At 39.7% G+C, this 27,601-nt stretch overlaps 1 protein-coding gene across 4 annotated transcripts in view; it reads left to right on the top strand.

The window, feature by feature from the left end:
* The window catches only part of EXTL3 (exostosin like glycosyltransferase 3), a 95,112-nt gene extending 78,942 nt beyond the window's left edge, over positions 1-16,170 (top strand). For 2 of the 4 annotated variants that reach the window (XM_087816563.1, XM_016213862.2), the window contains exons 5-7: positions 7,244-7,388; positions 12,837-12,965; positions 15,557-16,170. In XM_087816563.1, coding sequence (XP_087672689.1) covers positions 7,244-7,388; positions 12,837-12,965; positions 15,557-15,766 — 484 coding nt within the window. In that variant the 3' untranslated portion in view covers positions 15,767-16,170. Of the gene's footprint in view, positions 1-7,243; positions 7,389-12,836; positions 12,966-15,556 lie in introns of those variants that run through there. The other 2 variants (XM_087816564.1, XM_087816565.1) reach the window with 2 other exon arrangements.
* Positions 16,171-27,601: the final 11,431 nt, after the last annotated feature.

Below are 27,601 nucleotides of genomic sequence, written 5' to 3'. Positions count from 1 at the left end.
AGGCCAGGGAGAAGGAATTCTTTGATTGGCTAGACCAGGGTTACCTTCCTGCCCTTGGAGTAGATCATCTTCTAACTGAAAACCACATCGACTGAGAATGGAGGCAAAGGGTAGTTCCCTAAAGGAAATGTGAGGCAGGCAGAAACATGTTGCTGTGTATTGGGGCAATAGAACAGTGCCAGAATCCTGGGGCCTGAAAGATTTGAGCAATGATGGGGTTGGATGCAAGGATCCAGGAGGAAAGATAGGGGGAGGAAGAGGTGGTTATGATGAATGACATTTGTTGAACCTATACTGTGTGCCAGAGACTAACTGAGCACTTTGATATATCTCATTAATCATTCTAAAACTTGATGTAAGTTGTAGTTGTCTCCATTTTACGCAGTAGTAAATTGAGACCCAAGAGAAAACTGTGAAACTAGAAAGTAACTAACAGAGCTGGAATTCTAACACAGGTTTGTCTCACTCAAGAACTTCCACTCAACCACTAAACTATACCTTTAAAAAAAAATTTAGTTTGAGCTTAAATATTCATTACATTCTCTTACATGTAATGTTGAGGGAACATTACATGTAAGAGAATGGAGTAGGTCAGGCTACTCAAAGGTGTCATGGGCTGGTATGCTGGCCCATGCACAGTTTATTGCCTGTCCACAGTAAGGTAAGTTCTAAAATTGAGGGTAAGCACTTAAAAGCTTTTAAAGCAAGTTGACAGAGTGACATCCAGGTGTTTGATCATTTATCTTGCAATTCACTTTTGGTAAAATTTATTGCATGTAATTCATACATTATGTAATTCACTCATTTGAATATACCATTTAAGCTCACCATCATTGATGTTTCTATCTCCCTACCTCCCTCTCTCTGAAATCAATAAAAACATATTTAATAAATAAATATACCACTCAGTGGTTTTCAGTACATGTACAGAGTTGTGTAACCGTAACCATAGTCTAGTTTATTTATTTATTTACTTATTTATTTATTTTAAATATATCTTTATATTGACTTCAGAGGGAGGGAGCGAGAGAGATAGAAGCATCAGTGATGAGAGAGAGTCATTGATCTACTGCCTCCTGCACACCGCCCACAGGGAATTGAACCTGCAACCTGGGCATGTGCCCTGACTGGGAATCGAACCTCGATCTCCCGGATCCTAGGTTGATGCTCAACCTCTGAGCCACGCCTGGCTGGGCAACCATAGTCTATTTTAGAAATCTTCATTACCACCACAAGAAACTCTGTCCCCATTAGCATTTCCCTCCAACTCCTCTAAGCCCTAGGCAACCATTCATCTGTTGTGAACATTTCATATAAATGGTACCATAAAATAAGTTCCCTTTTGTAACTGGTTTCTTTCACTTAACATAGTGTTTTCAGGGTTCATTCATCTTGTAGCATGTGCCAGTACTTCATTCATTTTGTATGGATAGACACAGTTTAACCATTTATCCGTTGATAGACATTTGGGTCATTTCTGCTTCTTGGCTATTGTGAATAATGCTTCTATGACTTCATGTACAAATTTTGTATGAACACTTTCTTTCTCTTGGACATATACTTAGGAATGGAATTGCTGGATCTCATGGTAACTCTTTAACATTTTGAGGAACTGCTAGACTGCACCATTTTATGTTGCCATCAGTAGTGTATAAGGATTGTAGTTTCTCTACATTCTTGTCAATACTTATTTTCTGTTTGTTATTTATAGTTACCCTACTGGGTTGTGAAGTGGTATTTCAGTATAGTTTTGATTTGCATTTCCCTAATGACTAATGATGAACATTTTTTCATGTGCTTAGTGAGCATTTGTATATCTTTGGAGAAATGTCTGTTCAGACCCTTTGCCCATTGTTATTTGGGTTTTCTTTGTACTACCGAGTTGTAAGAGTTCTTTGTATGTTCTAGATACAAGTCCCTTATCTGAGGTGAGATTTACAGATATTTTCTCTCATCCTCTGGGTTGTCTTTTCACTTTCTTGATGGCACAGAAATTTCATTTTTATGAAGTACAGCTTATTTTCTTTGGTTGTTTGTGTTTTTGGTGTTATATTTAAGAAACCATGCAATTCACTTTTATTGAATTTACAAAAGTGTTAATCCGCAATAAATCGGGAAAATTACTTCACCACAGATAGTTTGAGAAGCACTGGAGTAGATTTCCTTTGAGACCTTGTTCAAATTAAGTATGGATCCAAGATGGAGAACTCTTCTTTGTGCCTGTATTGCTTACACTAAAAACCTGACCTACCTAGCTTGCAGGCTTCCTTTGGTTTCCATTAATAAATACAGATACTCAGATGAAAGGAGCAGCAGCTTTATTGCTGTATTTGTCTCAGATCCAGTTATAAACAATTACTTGACACATTTCCGAGAAAGTAGAACATCTTTTCTTTCTCTCCTCCACCCAACTTTCACATTTCCTTTGACCTCCTCCTACTATATTATTGAGGCAAGAGTCTGTTGTTAGCTATAATAAAAATCCCATTGAACTGGATGGAGTGTGTTCCTTTGTACCATGATCATAAATAGCCAGCTCTCTCTGTGTTTTTTGTGAAACAAGGAAAGCCATGTGATGATTCCAGAAATGGTCTTTGCCAATACAATTGTCGTCATTGATGGTAGTGGTGTATTTCTGATAGAATGTAGTGCAGTTTTGAGCATGTTTGGGAGCTATGAACAGTGTCGTGGGATGTTAGGAGAATTGCCAATCACCTCTAGATCCCAAGAATGATTTAGATAAGGGATCTTGCTTTGATGAGTTTATTAAGATAGCTGGCAGCATCAGTTATTTTATGTGGCTTTTTCTGTTGTTTTTTTTTTTTAAATTAAAAGAGAGAGAAAGAGAAAGAAACATTGATTTGTTGTTCCACTTACTCATTGGTGATTCTTGTATGTGCCCTGGCTGGGGATCGAACCTGCAAACTTGGTGTATTGGATGATGCTTTAACCAACCGAACTACCTGGCCAGGGAGACCTTTGAACTTTTCCATTCGTCAGCAGATTTCCAAGTGGTGAGAGAATAATGGGAAGCCTTTTAATGTCTCTCTTAACTATCATTGGAAATTTAAGATTTAGCCCCTGGTTATAGAACTGGTAGATTATCTCTGGCTCTACATTCTAACCTTTTATCACCCCGACTCTTTTCTCATTCATTTGGGCATCCTTTGATCTAAAAGCTCTATTTTATTAATCTCCCCAGATTTCTTATTTCACCTGAATGGGAATGAAACAGACTGAGGTTCAAAAGGAAAGGGCAGGTATAACAGAAATTCTTCCCTCTGGCAAAAGGTAAAATGGATCTTGGCTGACTTCAGGTCATGTAGCAAAGAAAGAGGCAGACATGTTCTTATGGAACAGATAAAACAAAGGGGACCCAAGAAAATTGAAAACATATATCCATGCAAAAAGCAGTACGTGAATGTTCATAGCAGCATTGTTTATAATAACCAACAAATATAAACAAACACAAAGGGAGAAATATTATGATTTAACTTACATGAGGCATCTAGAGTAGTCAGATTCAGAGACAGAAAGTAGAATGGTGGTTGCTAGGGGCTGGAGGAAAACAGAAATGGGGAGTTAGTGTTTAATGGGTACAGAGTTTCAGTTTGGGAAGATGAAAAGTTTTAGAGATGGATGGTGGTAATAGTTGTAAAACAGTGTGAATGTACTTAATGCCACTGAACTGTATGCTTAAAATGGTTAAAATGGTAAGTTTTATATTACATATATTTTACCCCACAGAAAAATCGGTTGTCAAAAAACATGAAAGTGTGAACAACCCAAATATTCATCACCTAATGAATGGATAACCCAAATGTGATATATTCGCACAATAGAATATTATTTGGCAATAAAAAGGAATGAAGTACTGACTATGCTGCGACATGGGTGAACCTTGAAAATGGGCTAGTGAAAGAAGTCAGTTGTGAAGAGCCACATATTGTATGATTCCAATTATATGAAATGTTCATAATGGGCAAATCCCTGGAGACAGAAAATAAATTAGTGGTTTCTATGAACTGGGGAATTAGGGAGTGACTGCTAATAGTTTTGGGGTTTCTTTTTGGAATGATGAAAATATTCTGAAATTAGTGGTGATATACTAAAACCCAATGAGTTGTACATTTTTAAATGAGTGAGTGCTGTGGTATGTGATTTATAGCTCAAAATTTTTATTTTTAAAAAAGACAATGTAAGCTTAGGAAATGGTATGGGTTTGTGGACTAGAAAATAGTTTCTCTTTTTGGATTCAAGTATCTCTTTCTTCTTGAACCTAAAGCTTTCGAATTCTGCAACTGAACCTGACATTGATTGTTTTTGCTGTACTTCATGGCTCTGCTTTAGGAGTTTTATTTAGTTTTATCTTCCAAAGGGAGTTAACAAAAATTTTTTTTCTTTACCATGGTTTAGTGTAGGTTTTCTAAATATGGGTAGGAGGAAAAGGCTTACATATTATCATAATGTAAGAAGCATGGGATTTGGAAAATAAACTCTTATCTACTCAGGGAGCAAACAAATCTCACCTTAAATTTTTATACATTCTTCGATTATTAGTTGATTTTATACTTTATTTTCTCACTGCATTCAAATCATTTGGTTCTTAATGATCCAGGGGGAAAAACATGGAAGTATAACCAACAAGGATGAGAATGCCTCTTTCTATGATAAAGTCCATATTACTTTAATATCCTATAATACCTTAAGTAGTTTGTGATCTTTATTTCCCAACCATTTTGCCTGAGTTTTGAAGATCAGAAAATTAGTTTTAAATTAAACATTAATAGTAACATGACCTTTTGCTTCATTTGGGTAATTTATGGATAAAGAAGGTGAAGGGATTAGTTAAAGAAAATATATGCATACCCCATGGACACAGACAGTAGTTTGGTAAAGGCCAGGAGAGGGGGAGGTGGTCGTGGGTGGAGGGGGCAGAAGTGGGGGATGCAGTACATGCAATAATGTCAATGTTAAAAACTTGTAATTAAAAAAGTTGTTTTGAATCACACAGACTTGCACAAAAATATTTATTATTTGGGCTGTCAATATACATACATATATTTACTTAACTGACTATATTAATATAGAAATGATGTAAATAATCTGCCAGAGTTCATACCCTGAAAAGGTTGAATTGATGCACTTGTTTCAAAGGTGGTAGTATTTAAATTTGAATGTTAACAGAAGGATATTAGCTATGGTTTAGATTCTTCAGTGGAATAGTATCTTGATTTCATTTATTTTAAAATTTGTTTTTAATTGTTTGGTGAAGTTGTGTTTACCCAGTGAATTTTCTTTGTTTTTAAGTTTTAACTATAAATTACCTTTGAAACTTGCCCCCTAACATAGTGTGTACGTAACTGTTATTCTTTTTACACACTCAAAGAATAATTTATTAAAGGGCAGGTATGCCAAAAGCATGATCTATGATATAGCAGATAGATTAAAAATATTTAGTGCAGCATAAGTTTGAATATAATGTTAAGGAACTGGTTGTGTGTAACACTTTTAAGTGTAAATTGTTAGCATTATATATAATCAATATTTTTAAATGCCTGACTTTCAAATATCTGTTGAGACCATTCTATCTTATACTCTTGAAACATCGTCCCAGGAATTTAAGCCTTTAAGTTTATCTCATGTCTGCTTCCACATTGATTTTTTTCTTTATTACGTAATAGAAAATTAACACCTGGTCAGCCATCTCATGGTTGACAGCCTTTAACAAATTAAGTATGTTACCTTTTGATACCACGTAGCAAATGAGATTTTGCTTTATTAGGAACTGTCTATATTATATTAAATCAGCCACATCAGGTGACTGAAATATGCAGTTTCCCATCCTTTCTCCCGATGATATTTCAGGACTGGTAGGAGCAATAGGTATTTGAAAAGATCAGAATTTTTAGGAGTATTGTTGTAACATTTGGTTATGCCAGTGGTACTTAATAGCTATCTTTAAATCTGGATATGTCAAATTGTATTACAAAAACATCTTACAGCTTTTTTAGGTTAGTAATTTGGAGTCAGTTTTAGGGGATAAATTTGGATAGAGGTTGGGGTTTGGTTTGGGTAGGAGGTGGCAGAAAGCCCATCTAGAAGACTGTTATGTTGTGATACAAGTGTGGTTTTTCATCTGTTGGACTAGATTAGCTGCTTTCAAACTTAAGAGGAGAAGAATTCTTTTGAAATGAAATTGTATGTGTTTTAGGAATTGAAGTTCCATGTAAGTGCTGAGGGAGTTTCTCTGGCAGTTTAAATCTCCGTTTGGGGGTGAGGTGGAGTAGGAGGTGATGGTTCACTGTTTACAGACCTGGAAGCACTCTGCAGGGTGTCGGGTGCTGTAGAGCAGAAATGCTTTCAGCTTTAGGATTTTAGCCTGGGAAACTAGGGAACTGGTTCTGTTTGTTCTGTCTTACCTTTAAGTTTGGGGATGATATAAAAATTTATCCTGGAAACAGTGAATTTTCAGTTTATTTCTTGCATTTATGAAATCTTTTATTTACATGGTCCTGTAGACCACTTCTTTTTATGGTGCAGGTCTCTTCCTCAGCTCTGCTCAAATCAGGAGTTAATTAAGACTGTTGGACCTTACAGAGACTTGACTTGGGGTGGTGAACACAATAAGGTGTACAGATGTGTTGTAGAATTGTGCATCTGAAACCTGTACAATTTTGTTAACCAGTGTCACCCCAATAAATTCAATAAAAGACTTGTTGGACCTTACTCGCACAAGGGCAGCAGTCTCCTGTGGTTAGACCAGCGGTCTCTTAGCTTCTTTTACAGTGTAGTCACTCAGTAAAAGAAAAGTATGCAGTATACATCAGTTATATACAAGTCCTAGTGTACTAATATAGCATGCTCATTAAAAACAAGATTTTTTGATAAAAAATAAATAGAAGTAGAAATTGATATCTTTTTCCTGCTTCTTAGCAGAATGCTGTGCATCCCATGTTATTCCATCTTGTTCTTTCTGTAAGGGCTGGAAAGGTGCTGGCTGCCAGGAATTAGAGGAGCAATAATGATAAGCAGGTGCTTATTAAGGAAGCTACATGTGGCACTTTTTATTTGTTTTTATCCTATTTGACTTGTGACTGATTTTGTTATTTAAAAAAACAACAACAAAGGAAAAAAGTAACCCAAGGACCAGAGCCTGCAAGATATAGGCGGTAATTTTCAACGATTCTGATAGTCTTAGAGCTTTTTACTTAGGTGTGTGCATATATTTGTGTTTTTTGAGGGTGTGGAGAGAAGCACGGGACCGCATTGTGGGTTTCCCTGGCCGTTACCATGCGTGGGACATCCCTCATCAGTCCTGGCTCTACAATTCCAATTACTCCTGTGAGCTGTCCATGGTGCTGACAGGTGCTGCCTTCTTTCACAAGGTAAGAAAAAGTTTGGTAAGAATGGCATGAACTTTGTAAGAGTTGAGCCTTTATGTGGTAGTGGAATGCTGCCCTAAATTCATCTCTCCTAGTGCTTCTTATATGTCCTTTTTATGCTAGAATTAAGTTATTTCTGTTTTTAAAGACAATGATCAAGATGCTTAGAGCAACTCTGGAATAAAAAGTCAGGATGAGAAGGCTGTCTATACAATTCCATGTAGGCCATTAGGAAAATAAGTTCATGTTTCTGGGCCTTACCTCCCCCTCTGTAAAATTGAGAGCATTGTGTTAAACTACCATCCAGTATCAACATTGCCATTCTAGATGTGGCCTGGCCAACAGAGGGCTGAGCCAGGCACTCTTCTGACTCAGGCTAGCCACCACTCTTCTAAGCCCCACCACAAGCCTCTGTCTATTGTGGCTCTGTATTCTTTTTGATTCTGTAGAGCTTGTAAACTTCACCATGCTTCACATCCCGATTTTCATGGAATATCCAAAATGCAGACCCCTCCAGTTGTTACTCCTCTCCTGTACTGTTATTGCTAAACTGTTCTGTTTTTGTTTGTTTGCTCCTGACTCATCTTCTCTCAATTTCTCGTCTGTTCTATAAAGTAGCCACTGGCTACTTGTGACTGTTGAGCACTTGACATTGGCTAGTCAGTATTGAGATGTGCTGTAAAGTACTTAAAGAAGGCAAACTATCTCAATAATTTTTCATATTGATTTATGCTAAAATGCAGTTATTTTTGGATACACTGGGTTAAGTAAAATATATACTAATTAATTTTACTGTTTCTTTTTGCTTTTAAAAATGTGGCTACTGGAAAATTTAAAATAACGTGTCACCCACATTATGTTTCCATTGGATAGTGCTACTCTGTACTTTTCCTCCGAGTTCCTTCCTCTGGGCTCCGAAGAATCCCTGTTCTCAGACAACCAAATTGCCTACACCCCACAAAACACCTCTCCTGTCTCCTTGACCTGATTGAAACCTGACTTTTCTCTGAGGACAGTGCTTCCCCTTTAGCCCGTTCTTGTGTTTCTTTCATGAATAGGGATTGAGGCTACTCATCTCCTCAGATTTGTACTTTGGATCAGGGAAAGTATAGAGAACTATTTTCACTGCTTACCAACGACACTTCAAGACAATTCTCAGCGATATAAAATCTCACTTGAGGCTCATGGCATCTGTCTTGTTGCTGCCATCTACTAGCCTTGTAATCGTTCCCTCACGGTTGTGAAGGATGTTAGCACCTGGCCTGTCATCTTAATCTCCACTTCATGCTGTCTGTCATTCTGGGTGACTTCATTGCTCTTATGGGAGACCCATCACCACACTGTCTTCCCCATAAATGTTGGAGTATATCAGGGTTCTAGCCTTATCTAGTACGCTTCATACTTTGTGTTTTTCTTCTACATTCTCTCATGATCTCAAAAGTCTTGCGGCTTTTCTTAGCACCTATAAGCTGATGATTTCTGTATATATATTTCAGCCTTGGCTCTTCCTTGAGATCTGTACTCGTCTAATTGTTTTCAAGACAACCCCTGTATATCCCTCTGGTACTTCAAATTGAATTTTTCCCCAAAAAGCTCACCATCTCCCACCCCCCTTCAATTCCCTCAACTCTTTTGTCCCTCATATATTTCATATCTCAGATGGTGGCATCTTGCAATTCATCTCAAATAGAATCTTGAAAGTTATCTTACTAGGGACATTTTGAAACAGCCTAATAAGTCATTAAACTTTCAGGTTTTTTTTCTTTTTTAAAGTGTAATGTGTGAAGCTGATATGCTCATCCCATTCTTGAACCTTGCCCTTGTGCTTATTTTCCAAACGTGGATGGGCTTTGGTTGGGCTGGGATTTGCAAATAGGATGAGAGACCATCTGGCTGAAAAACCATACCTAACTGAGAGTCATTTATTTCACACTGGTCATCTGAGGAAGAGCCACCAATTTTAGCTGTGTCTGCTCATATCTTGAGAATTTGTCTCCTGAAAAGTCTCCCTTCTCAATTCTCTGATTGCTCTATAAAAGTTACAATAGTCAGATCTCTTTACTTTCAAGTAGTAAATAATTTACTTAATAAAACTTAGGTGTGTTTTTTCTGTTTGAAATTCTAGAGCAGAGGTCACAGACTGACAGCTCTCAAGCCTTCTGTGGCTTACAGAAATGTTATTTTACAAAAAGATCTGGACCTTAATGAAAATGAAGATCAGGTCGGGTCATACTGGGGTAGCGTTTCTGCCTGGCACCAACTGGCTGGAGCTGCGTAGCCACTTTTCCCAGTACATGAACATGGATGTGCTTATTTGCCCCATGACTTTATTTGCTTACACCCATTTCTTTAAAATGTATCTTACTTATTTGCCTTACTTGTTGGATCCTTGAGAGTAATTAAGTTGGTCATTCCCTAATCTGGAACAGTTTTTGTGTGTGTTTTTTTCAATAACAGTTGACATTCAATATTATATGAGTTTCTGGTGTACAACATATTGGTTAGAGATTTAGATAGCATACTAAGTGGTCACCCCCACAAGTCTAGTACCCATCTGACACCATACCTAGTTATTACAGTATCATGACTATGTTCCCTATGCTGTACTTTATATCCCAGTGACTATTTTGTAATTGCCAATTAGTACTTCTCAATCCCTTCACCTTATTCACCAAGCCCCCTCCCATCTGGCAGTTAATTAGTTCTCTGTATCTATGAGTTGGTTTCTGTTTTGTTTGTTCTTGTATTTTGTTTCTTAGACTCTACATATAAGTGAAATCGTATGGTGTTTATCTTTCTCTGTCTGACTTATTTCACTTAGCATAATACCCTCTAGTGGAGCAATCAAGTTGTTTTATTGTAAGTGCCTATCAATAAAAATTTTGAACCTTTACTTCACAAATATGTATATTTATTTATGAATTATATTAATATATGTGTACTACCTAGAAACTTTTGTAAGGTTGAGATAAAAATGAAATAAAGTTTCAAAATATTCTAAGTTCTTAAATTTTAGTGAAAGCAATGTGATTGTGTGTTATTATTTTTGAAAATCTTTTTTTAAAAATGAGGTTTATTCCTTTTTTTTTTTTTTAAAACACATCTTTATTGATTTCAGAGAGAGGAAGGGAGAGGGGGAGAGAGAGAGAGAAACATCAATGATGAGAGAGTCATTGATTGGCTGCCTCCTGCATGATCCCTGAGATCGAGCCCATAACCAGGGCATGTGCCCTGACCCAGAATCAAACCTCGATCTCCTCCTGGATCATAGGTTGATTCTCAAACCCTGAGCCTTGCCAGCTGGGCTACGCTTGAAAATCTTGATTTAACTCTGTGTGTTATGGCAAGTCAGAGGTCTGTTTCTAAATTAAGCATATTTTTGATTCTTGATTTTGATTACTGTCCCTGGAAAAAATACCTAATGGCTGGGCTTGCTAAGTCATTACAGTCATCAGTTTGGTAGCATGTTGCTGAAATCGACTAGAATTTCTGTCTTCTATGGTGCCAGTCAGTATTTTAGCAAACTAATGAGAAGGTGTTACATTTTTATATTTAAGAGTAGGTTCATAGCAACTTTTCATTTAGGAGATTTTTAAACGGATTACAGGAGTTTCTTCTGTGTTGTTAAAATGTATAGGTATGAAAGTTTTTATAGATTTTCATAAATTATTTTTGGCATCACAATCACATAATAATGAAAATACTTTTAAACATTTATTTTCATGGTTTCTCCATTTTTTAAAGGCAGTTCTTTTTGTTATAATTTCACCTTTCTCTTGATGAAGATATGGGTTGTGTTTAATAAATATTTTCTCATTAGCATACTAATGACAGTCACTGGCCATTTAAAGGGTCAACAAATTTTAATCATCTGTCTTTTTCTAAACAAAAAATGTAGAATTTATCTTTTAAGTTCACCATCTCTTAAGTACTTTGCTACCAAACCAGCAAACCACTGTGTACTACAGAAATTGTATGATCAGTTTTTTTACTACATAGATTTCCACAGTTAAGGTAATAAAATACATAAATCAGTTTCATTGGGCACACCTATTCCTTCATCATCATCATACTGCAACACATCACAGTTAAATGTACCATTTTATAGCATTTGCCCATTTCTGTGGTGTAAATATTACTGTGGCTGATTTCAAGTTACTGACATGAGTCACTGAACGTGTAGCTGGGAAGAGATGGGCATTTGCACATTGTTGTATAGTATTTTCACCATATAGATATGATAGACATAAGTAACCTCAACATAACAAAATTTAATGAATAATAGTAAAATATAGCAAGTTAATTAAGAAATGATGAGCTATAAGTTGTTATTTTTTAAATTAACTTTAAGTTTGTGTAATTATATTTTTAATAATGGCTGTTTTTCATAACAAGCTCACAAAATTCCTAAATAGTCTCACAAAGTTTCTGAAAATTTAGCAGTCAGCATTCATGAGCAGGCATGAGCCCACTTTAGCATACCACTTTGTGGGCCTTGCAGGACATTTCAGAACTTAGGATTTTACTCTGAATGAAATGGGAAGTCACTGAGTTTAGAGCAGCAATTTTCAACCTTCTTCATCTTACAGTACACATAAGCTAATTACTAAAATTTTGCAGCACGCCAAAAAATACGTATTTTTTGCCAGTCTGACAGAAAAATAGGTATAATTTTGATTCATTCACACCAGGTGGCCATTATTGTGTTGCCTGTTGTCATTTTTTATTTGACAGTCTAAGGGAGAAGAGGTCAGTGCCCCTGACTAGTCAGGTTATTGCATGTTTTAAAAATTACTGCATCACATCTGTTGAAAATCGCTGGTTTAGAGTAAAAGAGTGACATGTTCAGTTGGACTTGTGTTTTAACATGATCACTCTGCTGTGCTGAGAGTGGACTGTAGGGAAGAAAATATGGCAGCAGGGAGACTATTTAGATAGTTTGAGTAATCCAGGCAAGAGATGATGGTGGCTTGTAGTAGGGAGGCCAGTGACAATGGTGAGAAGTGATTAGATTCTAGAATGTGTAAGTGAGGCACTGAGGGACTGGATATTTCATGGCTCAGTGACTTACTGAGAAGTCAGAAGATAGCTAGGCTCTCTTCCTCATTTATCACATATTGCCAATGTCAGAGATAGAATGTTGAACTGAACCAGTGTCTGACCTGATCTGACAAATCTTTATATTGTAAAACCACTGAGATACCAAGGAGATTAAATGAAATTGCAATTCTCAAAGGGAGTGATAATGGCAATTTGGAAAGGGTAATTATTCATTGCAGATTTGCCTTGCAGGGTGTTAAGCATCCCTGGCCCCAACTCCCTAAATGCCAGTGATTGCTACCCCCCTCCCCCCACTTTCTAACAGTACCTAGATCCACACACATTTTTTTATGAAAGCCAAAGAAGTGTGGCCTCTAACAGAGTATGTGATTCTTTTTCTATCCCTGACAGTATTATGCCTACCTGTATTCTTACGTGATGCCCCAGGCCATCCGAGATATGGTGGATGAATACATCAACTGTGAGGACATTGCCATGAACTTCCTTGTCTCCCACATCACTCGGAAACCTCCCATCAAGGTGAGGGTTCCACTACTGATGGGTCTGGGGTGCATGCATACTGAATTCACTTAGTTTACAATAGTGCAGTATGTAACCCTACTCAGAGTCCTCATCTGATGGGGACAATGATACTGTCAACCGAAAAAGGATTGTCTTAGGTTAAATGAGTTAATACAGGGGCTTTTTTTTTTTTTTTTTTTTTAATATGTTTTTTCCCAGGGCATGTGCCATGACCTGGGAATCTTAACTGGTGACATCCTGGTGCATGGGTAGACGCTCAACCACTGAGCCACATACTCGGGTTGTGGGCTTGATCCTCAGTGGGGGATGTGGGGGGGCCAGCTGCTCGATGATTCTAATTGATGTTTCTCTCTCTCTCTCTCCCTTCCTCACTCTGAAATCAATAAAAACATTTTGTTTTTTTAAAAAAATACAGGGGCTCTTCACTCCTAAGGCATAAAGTGTATAGAACTCAAGAGAGTTGGGAAGTTGGTTGGGAAAACTGTTCCATCTTAAATTTTTACTAATCTAACTGAAACTTAGCATTTTCACCAGTTAGGACACAGGCTACAATTCATAAGAGCCTTTGCAGTAACTGTGATTTTTCACCAGTGGAACTCAGAGACATTTTCATATCACATTTGCTGCCACATCAAAAAGTGTCACTTATGTTCATCACTGCTTTGAAGTTTTGGCTGTCGGTCAACAGGGATAAATACAAAACAAGTTCCATAAGTGAGCTTGAACAGAGCCAGGCACAGCAGGTGAAAGATTCCAAAGCCCCACTTAGTGCCCGGCCCACAGGGTATTCTGCTGTGCGCAGTGTGGCAAGTTCTGTTCTGTGGTCCTGGCAGACTGATACAGTTCCTACTAGCTTTCTGCCCCCTGGTGGCCCGGAGCTCTCTTTTTCTGAACCTAAACTTCCCAGCCTGAAGCTACACAGAGGGGACTGCCAGAGGCAGAGGGCTCTCTGATGAGGGTGAGAGGGCAGTCTGCCTGAGAACTCATGGTTCTTCCACACCACCTCCACCCGAGGCGCGGCAGTGTAGAGAGCACCTGGCTTCTGGGAGGCAGAGGTGCAGCTCTTGGAGCAGGAAGGAGTTCAGCTGGAAGAAGGATAGGAAGTCAGTGTCTTTTTCTGTTCCAAGATCACTTTGCTGGTTTTAAATTTTGTGTAAGTGGAATCATACAGTATCACTTCTCCATGTCTCTTAATCTTGCTTTCATATATATTTTTTAAAGCCTTTTGTCAGTATTTTCTATTTGGGGTAATTATTTTCATCACTAACATTTTCTCCATGCTTGTCAATTGAGTGTCTGATTTTATTCAATATGCTTTTCATTTCTATTGTTCTATTTGGTTCCTTTTCATAGCCAGTAGGACTTTTTAAATAGTCCCTTGTTTCTTTCATTAAACTTTGAGAAGTCCTTCAAAATTGTATTATAATATACACATTTATTGTTGCAGTTACTCTGTTTTGGGGTCTGATTCCTTTGTTTGTTTCTCCAGATTGCTCCCTCATGTGGCTCATTCCCATTTTTAACTTTTGATTGCGAGGTCATATGCTTTGGGATTTTACTTGTGGTGTTTCTTTGAAGTCTGAGTTTACACCGGAGAGGATTTGCATTTCCTTCTGTTGTATGCCTGGGGTCACTGTCTACTTGAGACCTGTGTGAGCTAAGTTAGCATTTTGGGGCTTTTCAGGACACACAGCAACATAAATTCTAGCCTCAGAGGTGCTGTTTCTTTCTCTGCTTAGGGCCAAGACTTAGAAGAAAACATTTCCTTCCCGTCTCTCTTTGTGGGGCTGCCTCCATCCCACGCAGTGTTTGGGTCCAGTGGGTCCCAGGGTTTCTAACAGTCTCCACTCTGACTTCATAGCTCTTGCCTCCGAGCCTGATAAAGACCCCATGCTCCTGGCTACCCCACTAGATTCAGGCTTTTTTGTTCTTTTGGCCTCTAAGGATTTTATTTTTCATCACAAGCTCAGACATATATATAAAGAGATGTGTATGTGTTTTACCCTATTTTCAGGTGTTCTGTGCTGGGGGCCTGTGTTACTTGGTCGGCCACATTGTGATGCTTTCTGTTATTGTCTACACTTTCCTAGTTGCTTGAAACTCCCTGATACTGATGCTAACTACTGAACTGTGATATGACCCCTTTCCCATGTCTTTACATAAAATTTTCTTAAACATTTGTTAATGGATGTGTAGTATTTTATAATTATTTAACTAGTGCCCTTTGGATGGGTAGTTTTCCAGTATTTTGCTATTAAAAACTGATGAAACAACTTTATACCTACATTTTGCTGTGCAGCCAAGAAGAATACTAGAAGCAGTTCCTGAGACAGGTAACACAACATTTTAAGGCTTCTGCTATCTATTAAGCATAGGCCGTTTGGAGAGAGCCCCTTCTCTAATGCTGTAGATACATCCATGGCAGGCAGACAGCCCCGGGCACTGGCCCTAACTCCTGCGTGAATGAATGTGGCTGTCAGGTCTGTGCCTTCACTGGGGAAGTGGAAGCATCGATTGGTTAAGCTGCGGGTTTTCTGTCAGTGTGAGCACCTGTGATCCTCACTCTGCTCCTCCTCCTCTGTTCCCAGGTGACCTCACGGTGGACTTTCCGCTGCCCAGGATGCCCTCAGGCCCTGTCACACGATGATTCCCACTTTCACGAGCGGCACAAATGTATCAACTTCTTTGTCAAGGTGTATGGCTATATGCCCCTACTGTACACTCAGTTCAGGGTGGACTCTGTGCTCTTCAAGACCCGCCTGCCTCATGACAAGACCAAGTGCTTCAAGTTCATCTAGGGACATTGCAGGTTTGGGGAGAGGATGAGCAGAGGGAGGGAGGTGGCTCCTAAGGTTCCTAGACATTGAAGGACCCCAGGGACATCCACTGTGTGGGTGGCCCAGACCCTCTGCTGGAAGAGGCAGCAGGAAGAGTGGGAAGGAAATGGTTGCCTTTCTCTTGAAGCTGCCACGCTGGGCCTGGAACCCAGCCAGAGGGCTCTGGGGCTCCCTACACAGGGCACTGACTGATAGCTCACACTGAGGACATGGGGACTCTGGAGAGTCACTCACACAGCTCATAAGCCCAGGACAGCTGGTTTGTGGTTTTTAAATCCAGTAACAGCTATTATTATTATTTAAAAAGAAGTTTCAGATTTGCCATTCAAGGCTTATTTATATATATATGTGTGTATATATACATATATATGTGTGTATATATATGCACACACACACTCACATACATATACATATTCGTATATATATATTTGGGGGGAATTTGAAATTTCTGCTTATCTCACAAAGTGAGGGGCCCACCAAGGCTCCTGATGTTCTCTTGGCGGAGATGGACCCTGGCCTTATGGTATCTGGGGCATCCTTAAAGATCATCTCCATTCTCCCCAGGGCCATCTTCGTGCAGAAACAAAAAAGGGCCATGCTGGCCCTCATGGGGCCCTGGATGAGATAAGACCTGTCTCTTTGTTCCTTCTTCCTTTCTGCTGCCAGCCAGCACCTGTAACTCGTGTCTCCTCTCGCCTGGGTCCTTGGGGAGGGAGGACCTGCATCTTCGGTAACAGTTGAGCCTCCTTGTGCTGGGGCAGTGGTTGAGGAGTCGTCATGAGGTTACGCTGTTCCAGGACTTGTCCCTGCTCTCCCTTTCTCTTCCCTGTTGGAACCAGAAGAATGAGGGAGGAAGGGGAAACAAAGGCAGCACTCCCAAGTGGCTCTTTTGTCCAGCCCTCCTTTTATAAACATGTGCTTTGGCTTCAGGCTTTCCTGAGGGTTGTGTTGTATGTGAGAGAACAGAAAACAGATCGGCTGCACTCCAGGTGTGGTCTGAAGTGGTTTGCAGGTGGGCCTTCCCTCTGTGACTTAGAAAAGTGAGTCTCCTTTGCGGCTCCCCACCTGGCTGGCCGGTGAGTTGTACACAAGGCATCTGCCTTGGGATAAATACCTTGGTGAAATTCACCTTCCCCTCCACCTTTGTTTGGACCTATGTAGTATGTTACCCTTAGTTTTGGCTCCCTAATGCCTGGTTGTTCCAGGACACCCTGAGGCTTGGTATGTGCCAGAACAACAGGAGGAACTGATCTGTTATGATCAGCTCCAATCCAGCCTAAAATTTCACAGGGATTTTCACCCACATTACCACTTTCCTTGGGTTTAAATTTCTATTCCCTGGGCTGAGATGGAAATAAGCTAATTTTTCTTTTGGTGGTAGCAGCAGTAGAAGAGGGTGTTAGTGGCGTTTGGCAGGGATTTAGCCCATGACTTCTACCATTTTCTGGACCCCACTTCCTTCCAGGGAAGTTGAGTATAGCTGGTTTTCTGCACCTGAACAAAAGCTCAGGTCTGTCCTGGTCATGCACATGCCTTAAACCAGTGCTGTCTTCCCCAGACCTTGACTTCCTGTGCTTCTATTTCTTGGGGGCACATTCTCCTGTGGTCTGCCTGTACCAGTGGGTTCTCTTCAAGTATCATTTTGAAGCCAGGCTCTGTCCTATAGATACCACCCCACCGTAGGGCTAGCTTGACCTAAGGAACCTCTCTGCAGGCAAACAGGACCAGGGCTGCTTCCAGGACTGGTGGTGTCCTCCAGGGGTCCTCATGGGCACCTTTTCTTTGTCCTCCTGAGGCAATTACCCTTCTCAGCAACCCAGCAAAGGGGTCCAGACTCCCTGCATCCCAGCTTTCTCACACACTTTCTTTGACTTCTGACTTTGTTCTGTTTAGTAGTAGCCTTCTTCCCTCTGGGAAGCCAAAGAGTGTGGTGTTTTGAGCTATGTATGTGGCTGCTATTTTTATCTTGTTTATTTTAATGTGAGGAACTTATAAACTGCTCTTCAGTGGGGCCTGGTGGGAGACGAGCAGTCTGTGGTAGGACCCCCTTTCATGGAACCAGATTGTTGGGTCCCTGTAGGCTGTTGGATCAGGAGTAGCTGAACAGTCTGAGATCATGGAGAGCATCAGAGTGTGCTGTAGGCCAGGTTATGGTGTCAGAGCTTCAAACAAGGATAGCTCTGTTTGGACCTGAATGGACACTAGCATGAAGGACCCCAACAGCAGGCGCTGGTGGACACTAAGAAAACAGTTCTTAAGGGACACCCCTCAGTAGCAAGAAGCAGGGCAGTTGGACCTTTCAGGTTGCTTGGTTAGGTGCTCCTGGAGGATGGCTGCTGGTTTTGAAAGGTGGCTTAGGGAAAGGCCCCTCTCTGTGCTTAGAACGCCTTTGGTGCTGGTCAGTCACCTTGGGAAACCCGGATGTCGCCTACACCACCTGTGACTCACCTGGAACATGAAACAGCTCTGAAGATCCACATGGGTTTCCTCGGCTGTCGAAGATAACACCTGGTTGCCTGGTCTTTACTCCTGGGCCCAGGACATCCTTGCTCTCAGCCAGCTTGCCCTTCACCATGAGGGGCATCCCAGGTGAGAGCCTCCCAAGGTGCTTGTCAGGCCGTTCTGCACTGTGCACCTCTGGCGGTGTTCTCTGTCTGGTGTGGGCTGCACCTCCATCCAGGGCCTGCGTGCTGGGTCGGGGGTCCTGTCCGCGTGGAGGGGGTAACCTCTTCAGTAGCTGCCTGCCTGCGTGCTCAGGGAGTGCCTAGTTTGAAATGATACTTTGAAGGGGGAAGCTCCCTGATATCCAGGCCATGTCCATCCACCCCTCCCTTTCCAGTCACGAGCACAATGGTCTGATGGATTTTTATAAAAAAAAATAAAATACATGGAGACTAACCCAAGCAGCTTGGAGGTCTTTTGTGGTTTTCCTCTGCAAGGACAGAAGAGTGACCTGACCCCAGGTGATACTGCAAACAGTACGGACACGGACGGCCTGGCATGTGTTCGTTCCTGCGATGACTAGTCATTTCATGACACAGAGAGGAAGTTAGGTGTCATTGAACTGGTTTGAGTGGGATGTGGGATGGCATGTGGTATATATGCCATCTTTATTTTTTCATGGTAATTTAAAAAGTGTGGGTGTGGTGCCGTGCTGGGGAGCTCGTGTGTGCACATTCCCAGTGCAGAGGAGCGGGCTTGCCTAGAATGACCTGGGGTTGATCTAGAGCAGGGGTGGGGAACATCCGGCCCGAGGGCCTTATACAGGCTGAGAAATCATTTGGTCTGGCCCTGCCAAGGCAACCGCAGGCAGGACTCAAAATTCAATAAATCTAGGAGCTTTTTTTCATAGCTAATTTTTAAGTTCATAATTTTGTATTGCCTGCGAATGATGTTATAAATATCCAAATGGGCCTTGGCAGAAAAAAGGTTTCCCACCCTTGCTCTAGAGGTTGCTATTGAGATACAAGGAATCACTAAAAGGACCTACATGTAGTTGGTGCCGCTTCACTGTCAGAGCCCAGTCCTTTTCATGTCTGTGGTCCCAGACTGCTGCTTGACTATGTGATCAGAGCCGTCCTGAGGGAGAGAGCCCCAAGTCACGGGCATTGGAGATGGTGGAAATAGGAAAGAGGACGGGAAGCCAGAGAAAAGCCGAATTGGGGGTGCCCCTCTCCTGGACTCTGCAGTTGGGAGTTTGGCTCACACTGACAATCGTAAATGCATGGGACCCAAAAGTCTTACCTGCAAATAGAGTTGACAATTGCTTAGGTAGGTTTGCGGCAGGTGAGGTGGGTAATATCATACAGGGTGGGCATGCCTACTTGGGTCTGGAGTTTTGACTGCCAAGTTCCTATTCTCCCAACCGTTCATCTTGTTACAATTTGTCCTGGGACCAGACTGACTTGAGGCTGTAGAAATGGGTGTTTACAGAGAGATAACATGGCTACTCAGGTTCCTGTGGGTTCCGCTTGGACTTAATCAGCTAAGCTTAAGTGGCCAATGCTAGTGGTAGATGATGATAATGTCAGTGAAATCGAAGGCTCCAAAATATTTACAAACATGTGGTTGAAAAGGATAATGCTGCAATTAAGGCTCTGAGCTCTGGAGTAGATTAAATGGGCTTAAGTCCTAGGTTGCCCATTAAGCTGTGGTGGGGAGCAAGGTATCTATTCTAAACTTGAAACTCATCTGTAAAATAGCAAAAATCATGCTACATCTTACCTGTTCAAAGTTAACTTAAATGTGGAGTCCGCTGGCACACAGTAGAAGTGAGCTGTTATTGGGGTAATATACTGTAAACTACTTAGTATCTTTTTTATGTTTGCCATTTGATTTAATGCCAGTTCATTGTTTAAGACTCAGCTAAAGCACTGCCTTCAGGGAGCTTTCCCTTCTCAGTCATTCCGTCCCCCCCATTAGAGCTGCCTGACCCCGCTTCCACCTCACCGTGCACTGTAATGTTTACAGCCCTGTTTCCCACACCAGATTACAAGCCTCTTGAGACTAGAGCACATAGTAAGTGCTGAATAGTTTTTTGATGAATGATTTGGCAAACTAAAGAGGGTCACGTAGAAATCATAGTTGGAACGAGCTGAATAGCAATCAGTACTGTAGTATTTTTGGAATACTGTATAGCTCTGCTGTTAACCAGATAGTTAACGGAAGCCTGGCACAGGATGGCTGAGAAGTCTTACATTCACTGTGTTTATTATTCAAATCATTGACGGGGGGATAAGAGCATGCCAAGAAAAATTAGACATAGAATGGATTCCAGAAAAGATCATTAAGGTAGAAGCCTCACCCTAGGGCCAAGTTTGGTTTGCTATTTAATCTTACGTGCTTCATGGCCTGTTTTCATTAGGGAAATTGTTTTACCTTTCTCTGTCTACAAATCTTGGTGGTATTGTATGGTTCTCATGTTAGAATTTAAACTATTTAGATTCTATTTACTTAAACTATTAGCCCCAATATTTCATTATGAAACATTTCAAATGTACAGGAAAGTTTAAGTAGTTTTTATAGTATGAACATGGACACCTAACATCCATTTTATTGTACTTGCTTTATAGCTATCTCTATATCCATTCCTCTGTCCATTCCCTCTCTTCATCCTTTCATCCATCCTATTTTTGGTATGTTTCTAAGTGAATTACTGACATTGGTGCATTTCCTTCTAAATATAAGCACACACATCATGAACTGGACATCAGTGTTAGTTTCTGTGTGTTTAATGTAAAATTTATATATTAAATTTACACACTGAAATGCACAAATCTTAAGTACATTTTCTTTTGAGTTTCGACAAATGCATACACCTATGCAACCCACACCTCTATCAAGAAATAGAACATTTACTCTCAAACTCAGAAAGTTCCCTCATGTTCCTTCCTAGTCAGTTTCCACCTCCACCCTCCCAGAACCAATATTCTGATTATTTAAAAAATCTTGGATTAGTGTTCCCTGTTCCAGGATTTCATATAAATTGTCACACAATTTTTGCTCCTTTGAGCGAGGCTTGTAGAAACTCAGCGTAGTGTATTTTAGATTCAGCCCATGTTATATTAGTAATTTGTTCCTTTTATTACTGAGTAGTATTCCCAAATGTAGTGTAACAGCATCGGTCCATTCTATTGACAGGAACTTGGGCTGTTTCCAGTTTTTGGCTATTATGAGTAAAACTGCTCAGCAGATTCATGTGCAAGTCTTCTTGTGGGTTTATGTTTTCTCTTGGGTAAATACCCAGGAGTGGAATTGCTGTGTGATAAGGTAGGTATATACATGTTTAGTTGTTGTTTTTTAAATTTTCTCTTTCAATTACAGTTTGCATTCAACATTATTTTGTACTAGTTTCAGGTATAGCATAGTGGCTAGACAGTCATATAATTTACAAAGTGTTACCCTGGATATTTCAAGCACCCACCATTGATAGTTACTACAGTATTGACTGTATTCCTATGCAGCACTTTACATCCTTATGACTATTTTGTAACTACCAATGTGTACTTCTTAATTTCTTCACCTTTTCCAACCTTTACCTACCTCCCCTCTGATACTCACCAGTCTGTTCTCTGTATCTAAAAGTTCTGCATGTTTGTAAGAAACTGCCAGACCTTTCCCCAAAGTCATTGTGCCCATTTGGTACTCCCACAGGTAAGAGTTCCACTTTTTCCACAGCCTCACCAATCTGTGGTGTTGTTAGTCTTAAATTTTAGCTATTCTGGTGGGTAATGGTATCTTGTAGTTTGTTTGCATTTCCCTGATGACTAATGATGTTAAGCACTTTTTCATGTGCTTAAGTCTTTTTATATATATTTCCTTTATGAAGTATCTGGACAGGTCTTTTGCCCATTTAAAAAAATTTGGTCTTTTAGTTGTTTTTTTTAGGGAGAGGAAGGGAGAGGAAGAGAGAGAAATATCAATGTGAGAGAAACACCTACCAGCTGCCTCCTGCACACCCCCGATGGGGGATTGAGCCCACAACCTGGCATGTGTCCGGACTGAGAACTGAACCTGTGACCTCTCCATGCATGGGATGACACTCAACCAACTGAATCACATAAGCCAGGTGGTTTGTCTTTTTAAAAAAATACACTTTTAATAGACTTTTTAAAAAGCAGTTTTAGGTTTACAAAAAGTTGAGCATTAAGAGCTCCTCCTCCCCCATTTCCTCTATTGTTAATATTTTGCATTTGTGTGGTGCATTTGTTAAAATTGAGAAGCCATTGTTGAGATATTAACTGAAGTCATAGCTTACATTATGGTTCATTCTTTGTGTAGCATATTCTGTGGGTTTTGACAAAGTATAATGACATGTATCCACTACCAGAGTATTCTACAGAACAGTTCACTTTCCTGAAAGTCCTGTGCTCCGCTTATTCATCCTTCCCTCACTCTGAGCCCTGGCCTTTTCCCCGTCTCCTTAGTTTTGCCTTTTTCAGATGTCATATGGTTGAAATCATAGTATGTAGCCTTTTCAGATTGGTTTTTCACTTAGCAATATGCATTTAAAGTTCCACTTTTTTGTGGTTCCATAGCTTATTCCTTTTTATTGCTGAGTAATATTTTACTGCCTGGATATATTGTTTTTATTGTTGAGTTAGAGGAATTCTTGACCCTGGATACTAGGCCATTGTCAGATACAAGTTTTGTAAATACGTTTCCCAATTTGTGGCTTGCCTATCCATTTTCTTTATGGTATCTACTGTTAAGCAGGTGCTTTTAATTTCGATGAGGTATAATTTATACCTTTTCTTCTTGTTATAGTTTTCTGTGGCTCAAGAAACCGGTGCCTAGCCCAAATCATGAAAATATTCCCTTATGTTTTCTACTAAAAGCTTTATGGTGTCAGCTTTTACCCTCAGGTCTAGGATCCAGCTCACATTAATATTTGTGGATGGTATGTGGTAGTGGTCAAACTTCTGATTCTTTTTTTCTATCTGAGTATCTAGTCATTTCAGCACCATTTGTTAAAAAAGACTTCGTTCACTGAATTGCTGTGGGGCCTTTGTTGAAAAGGTAATGACTAAGTGTGGTTATTTCTGAGCTCTTTTTGTTACACTGGTTTGTTGCCAGTACCATACTGTGGGGATTAATGTAGCTTTCTAGTTAAGTCTTGAGTATAAATCCTCCAACTTGTTCATCTTTCTCAAGATTGCTTTGGTATTATAGTTACTTTGTGTTTCTATATATAAATTTCAGAATTAGTTTTTCAATTTATTTAAAAACTTGTTAGAATTAAACAAAAATTTATTCTCATAAAATATACATGATTAAAAATGACTATTTTAGCCTTTTAAAAAAAATCCTCACCTAAGGATATTTTTATTGATTCTCGAGAGGAAGGGAGAGGAACATCAATGCGAGAAACATGGAACAGTTGCCTCCCACACACAACCCAACAAGAATTGAACCCACAACCTAGGTAAGCGCCCTAACCCGGAATTGAACCCGCAACCTTTTGGTGTATGGGACAATGCTCCAACCAACTGAGCCACCAGCCAGGGCTATTTTAGCCATATTTTTTATTTTAAGTGTCCAGTTCAGTGGCATTCACAGTGTGTAACCATCATCACTAGCAATTGCCACCCAACCTTTCATCTTCTCATCTGGAAAATCTGTACCCATTAAACAGCAACTGCCCACTCCCCCCTTCCCTCCCCTCAGTCCCTGATAACCTCTATTTTTTCTCTATGATTTTTCTGGTCTGGACATTCATATAAATGGAATCATACACTATTGAGTCTTTTGTGTCCAGCTTATTTTACTTAGCATGTTTTTAAGACTCATCTATGTCATAGTGTTAACAGAGGGAGAGGTCCTCATCTCTCCCAGTTGCTAGTGGGAGTGGATTTCTTGCAATATCCTGAGAAAAAGAATTTTCTGAGACTCGCACGGGGGGACGCAATATTGTAGAAAGCTTTATTTCTGTGGAATCAAAGTTTCCAAGGTTTCATTTCCCTCAGTCCCACCAAGGAAGAAGTCCCATTTTGCCTTTAGCAGGGCTAAAATCAGAGCCAGAGCTCCTGTTCCATGTTGGAGCAATTCATTCCAGCATCAGACTAGCTTAGTTTGTGTTCCCAGTTGCAATCCATCAGTCCATTGCATGTGGGGTCCGCAGGTCCACATGGCTATGGAGGAAACACGGGCAAATGCAAGGAAGCCAAGCTTGAGCCAAGAGCACAAGAAGGTAATGAGAAAACTGTTTAGGAGGTTACATATTCCCAAATTTTCATATGCTTGCAAGTGTTCCCAGGTATGATTGACAGGTAGATACCTTCCCTATGTCACCCCAACTTTACTGGGCATGCATCTATCTTCCCTTTGTTGGATCCCTTCCCTCAGTGTTTGGCAAGGAATAGGCCAGTGGTGCCCCGGGGAGTGCAAAGTTGCAGCTTCCTGGTGAAGTTGCCCAAATGACATGCGTGTAATGTCTGGCTTCCCCCTTTGCTCCTTTCCTATTAGTAGTAATTGACTAATTACAACAGTATCAGAGTTGTTATTTTTAAAAAGTTCACTTTCTAATTATTTATTACCAGTGTATAAAAGTTGATTTTTGTATATTAACTTTTTATTCTGCAGTCTTGCTAACTTCACTTATTATTTCTAGTAACTGTCCTGTGAATTTCTTAGAATTTTCTATATAAACAATCTTTTGCTCATGGTCCTGGAAATTTGCTCCTCTATACTTGTGAGAAGTTTGGGAGAAACTTGTATTTGGTCTATTACTCTGGTGAGCTCAAGTCATCAGAGACAGGACAATGCATAGAATGTAATGGGTGCTTAATAAATGTTCATTGATGATTGGAAGGGCCTAATGATGGTTGAAAAAGACTTTGTAAAATCAAAGTTAATTATTTTCAAAGTATTGTGAACATTAGTTACTAGATTAAAAATTTATATTATACAATCTAATGATGTTAGCAGACTTTTAGTTGATAATGTGTTAGTAACCCAAAATTTATTGTATATTATGTGACTCAGTTACTTTTTATTAGTGATTGAGTTCACAGTTGTATATCAGGAAGACTTATAAATGGGTCAGGACTCATTACTGTGGTTTACTGTAGAAAGTAAAAGATAAGTCCTCACACAGAATTATTATGCAGAAGCTACATCTCCATTTGTTTAGAGGCCTCAGATAACATAAGAGAAACAATACTCTATACGCCTAATGACAAAATGTGGGCAAGTCACCTTGTAAAAACTATGGTTCTGTAACTCAAAATGCTTATGTTTATTACATGTAAAATGTTTCCTTCCCAGCTTTAATCAGACATTGACATATATCGTATGTAACCTTAAGGTGTATACCATGACGATTTGATACAAGTATACACTGAGAAATAAGGTTAGTTAACAGCTCCATCCCCTAACACAATTACTTTTTGTGGTGATAACTTTTAAGATCTATTCTTTTAATAACTTTTAAGTATATAATACAGTATTATTACTTATAGTCATCATGCTGTACATTAGATTCCCAGAACTTACTCGTATCATGACTAGAAGTTTGTACCCTTTGATCAACATCTCCCCATTTCTCCCACTTCCCAGCCCCTGGACATCACCATTCTATTTCTTTGAGTCCAGCCTTTTAAGATTCCACATATGAGACCATACAGTATTTGTCTTTCTTTATTTGACTTACTTCACTTAGCATAATGCCCTCAAGGTTCACCCATGTTATTGCAAACTACAGGATTTCCTTCTTTCTCGTGACTGAATAATATTCCTGTGTGTGTGTGTGTATCACAGCATCTTTATCATTCATCCATTGACAGGCTCTTAGGTTATTTCCATACACTGGCTGTTGTGAATAATGCTGCAGTGAACATGGGAATACAGATAACTCTTTGAGATCCTGTTTCCCATAGTGGTTGTACCAGTTTACATTCCCACCAACTGCACAGTTATTCCCTTTTCTCTACATTCTTGCCAAAACTTGGTATCTGTCTTTTTAATGACAGCTATTCTAACAGGTATGAGGTGATAGATATCTCATTGTGGTTTGATTTGCATTTCCCTGACATTAGTGATGTTGAGCACCTTTTTATGTGCCTGTTGGCCACGTGTGTGCTCTCTTTGGAAAACATCTATGTAAGTCCTTTGCTCATTTTAGAATCAGAGCATCTTTTTGCTGTTGAGCTGTATGATTCTTTATATATTTTGGATATTAAACCCTTAGCAGATAGATGGTTTGCACACATTTTCTCTCATTTGGCAGCTGCCTTTTCATTTTGCTGATGTTTACTGTGTTATGCAGGAGTGTTTTAATTTGATGTGGTTCCACTTGTTTATTTTTGCTTTTGTTGCTTACACTTTTGGTGTCATAAAAAAAATGGTTGCCAAGGCCAATGTCAAGGAACTTTCTTCTAGTAGTTTTGCAATTTTGGGTCTTACATCTTAGTATTTAATCCTTTTTGAGTTAATTTTTGTGAGTGGTATAAGGTAGGGGTCCAATTTCATTCTTCTGCATGTGGCCATGCAGTTTTCCCACCACCACTTATTGGAGACTGTCCTTTCTTCATTGAGTCTTCTTGGCTCCCCTGTCAAATATTATTAGTTGACTGTGTATGTGTATGTTTATTTTTGGGCTCTCATTGGTCTCTGTGTGTATTTTTATGATAGTACCATGCTGTTTTGATTGCTACAGCTTTGTAATAAGGCTTGAAATCAGGAAGTGTGATGCCTCTAGCTCTATTCTTTCTCAGGACTGCTGTGGCTGTTCAGGGTCTTCTGTGGTTCCACACACATTTTAGGGTGGTTTTTTCTATTACTGTGAAAAATGCCATTGGAATTTTGCTAAGGATTGCACTGTATCTATAGATGGTAAAATAACGTTTTTATGATATGATTAAAACCGCTAACAGGCTACCAAGCAGCATTGGAGACTGTGGTACTTAGACAGTTCTGGCTCAGTTCTCTACTGCCTAGCTCCAGGATTTAGTGGTGACCCTCCAGAATTATAGTTGGTTATTTCTACCTCATTTTAGGTTCAAATAAGAACACTGCTATATATACACAGTTCCACTGCAGTGAATTTGAGATCATCTGATGTTTTCTGTCTCCCCATAGTGTGGCATGAAGCAGTGAAACAACATTCAACCTTCCTTAGGACTGGAGGGGAGAAATGGGACTTGGGGCCAAAGAAGTGACTCCCTTTCCCACCCACGAGTTTACTTGGCTCATATGAATATATTATCATATAACCTTGGAAGTTTCTTCACTTTTATTTCTATTGATACTTCATTGTCGTTTGAAAAGCCAACTCCTGCCTTTATACTTTATAGGACA

This window comes from Miniopterus natalensis, chromosome 4, assembly GCF_054644295.1.
Source record: "Miniopterus natalensis isolate mMinNat1 chromosome 4, mMinNat1.hap1, whole genome shotgun sequence".
Classification (NCBI taxonomy): domain Eukaryota; kingdom Metazoa; phylum Chordata; class Mammalia; order Chiroptera; family Miniopteridae; genus Miniopterus; species Miniopterus natalensis.
This window is presented reverse-complemented; position numbering and strand designations above follow the sequence as displayed.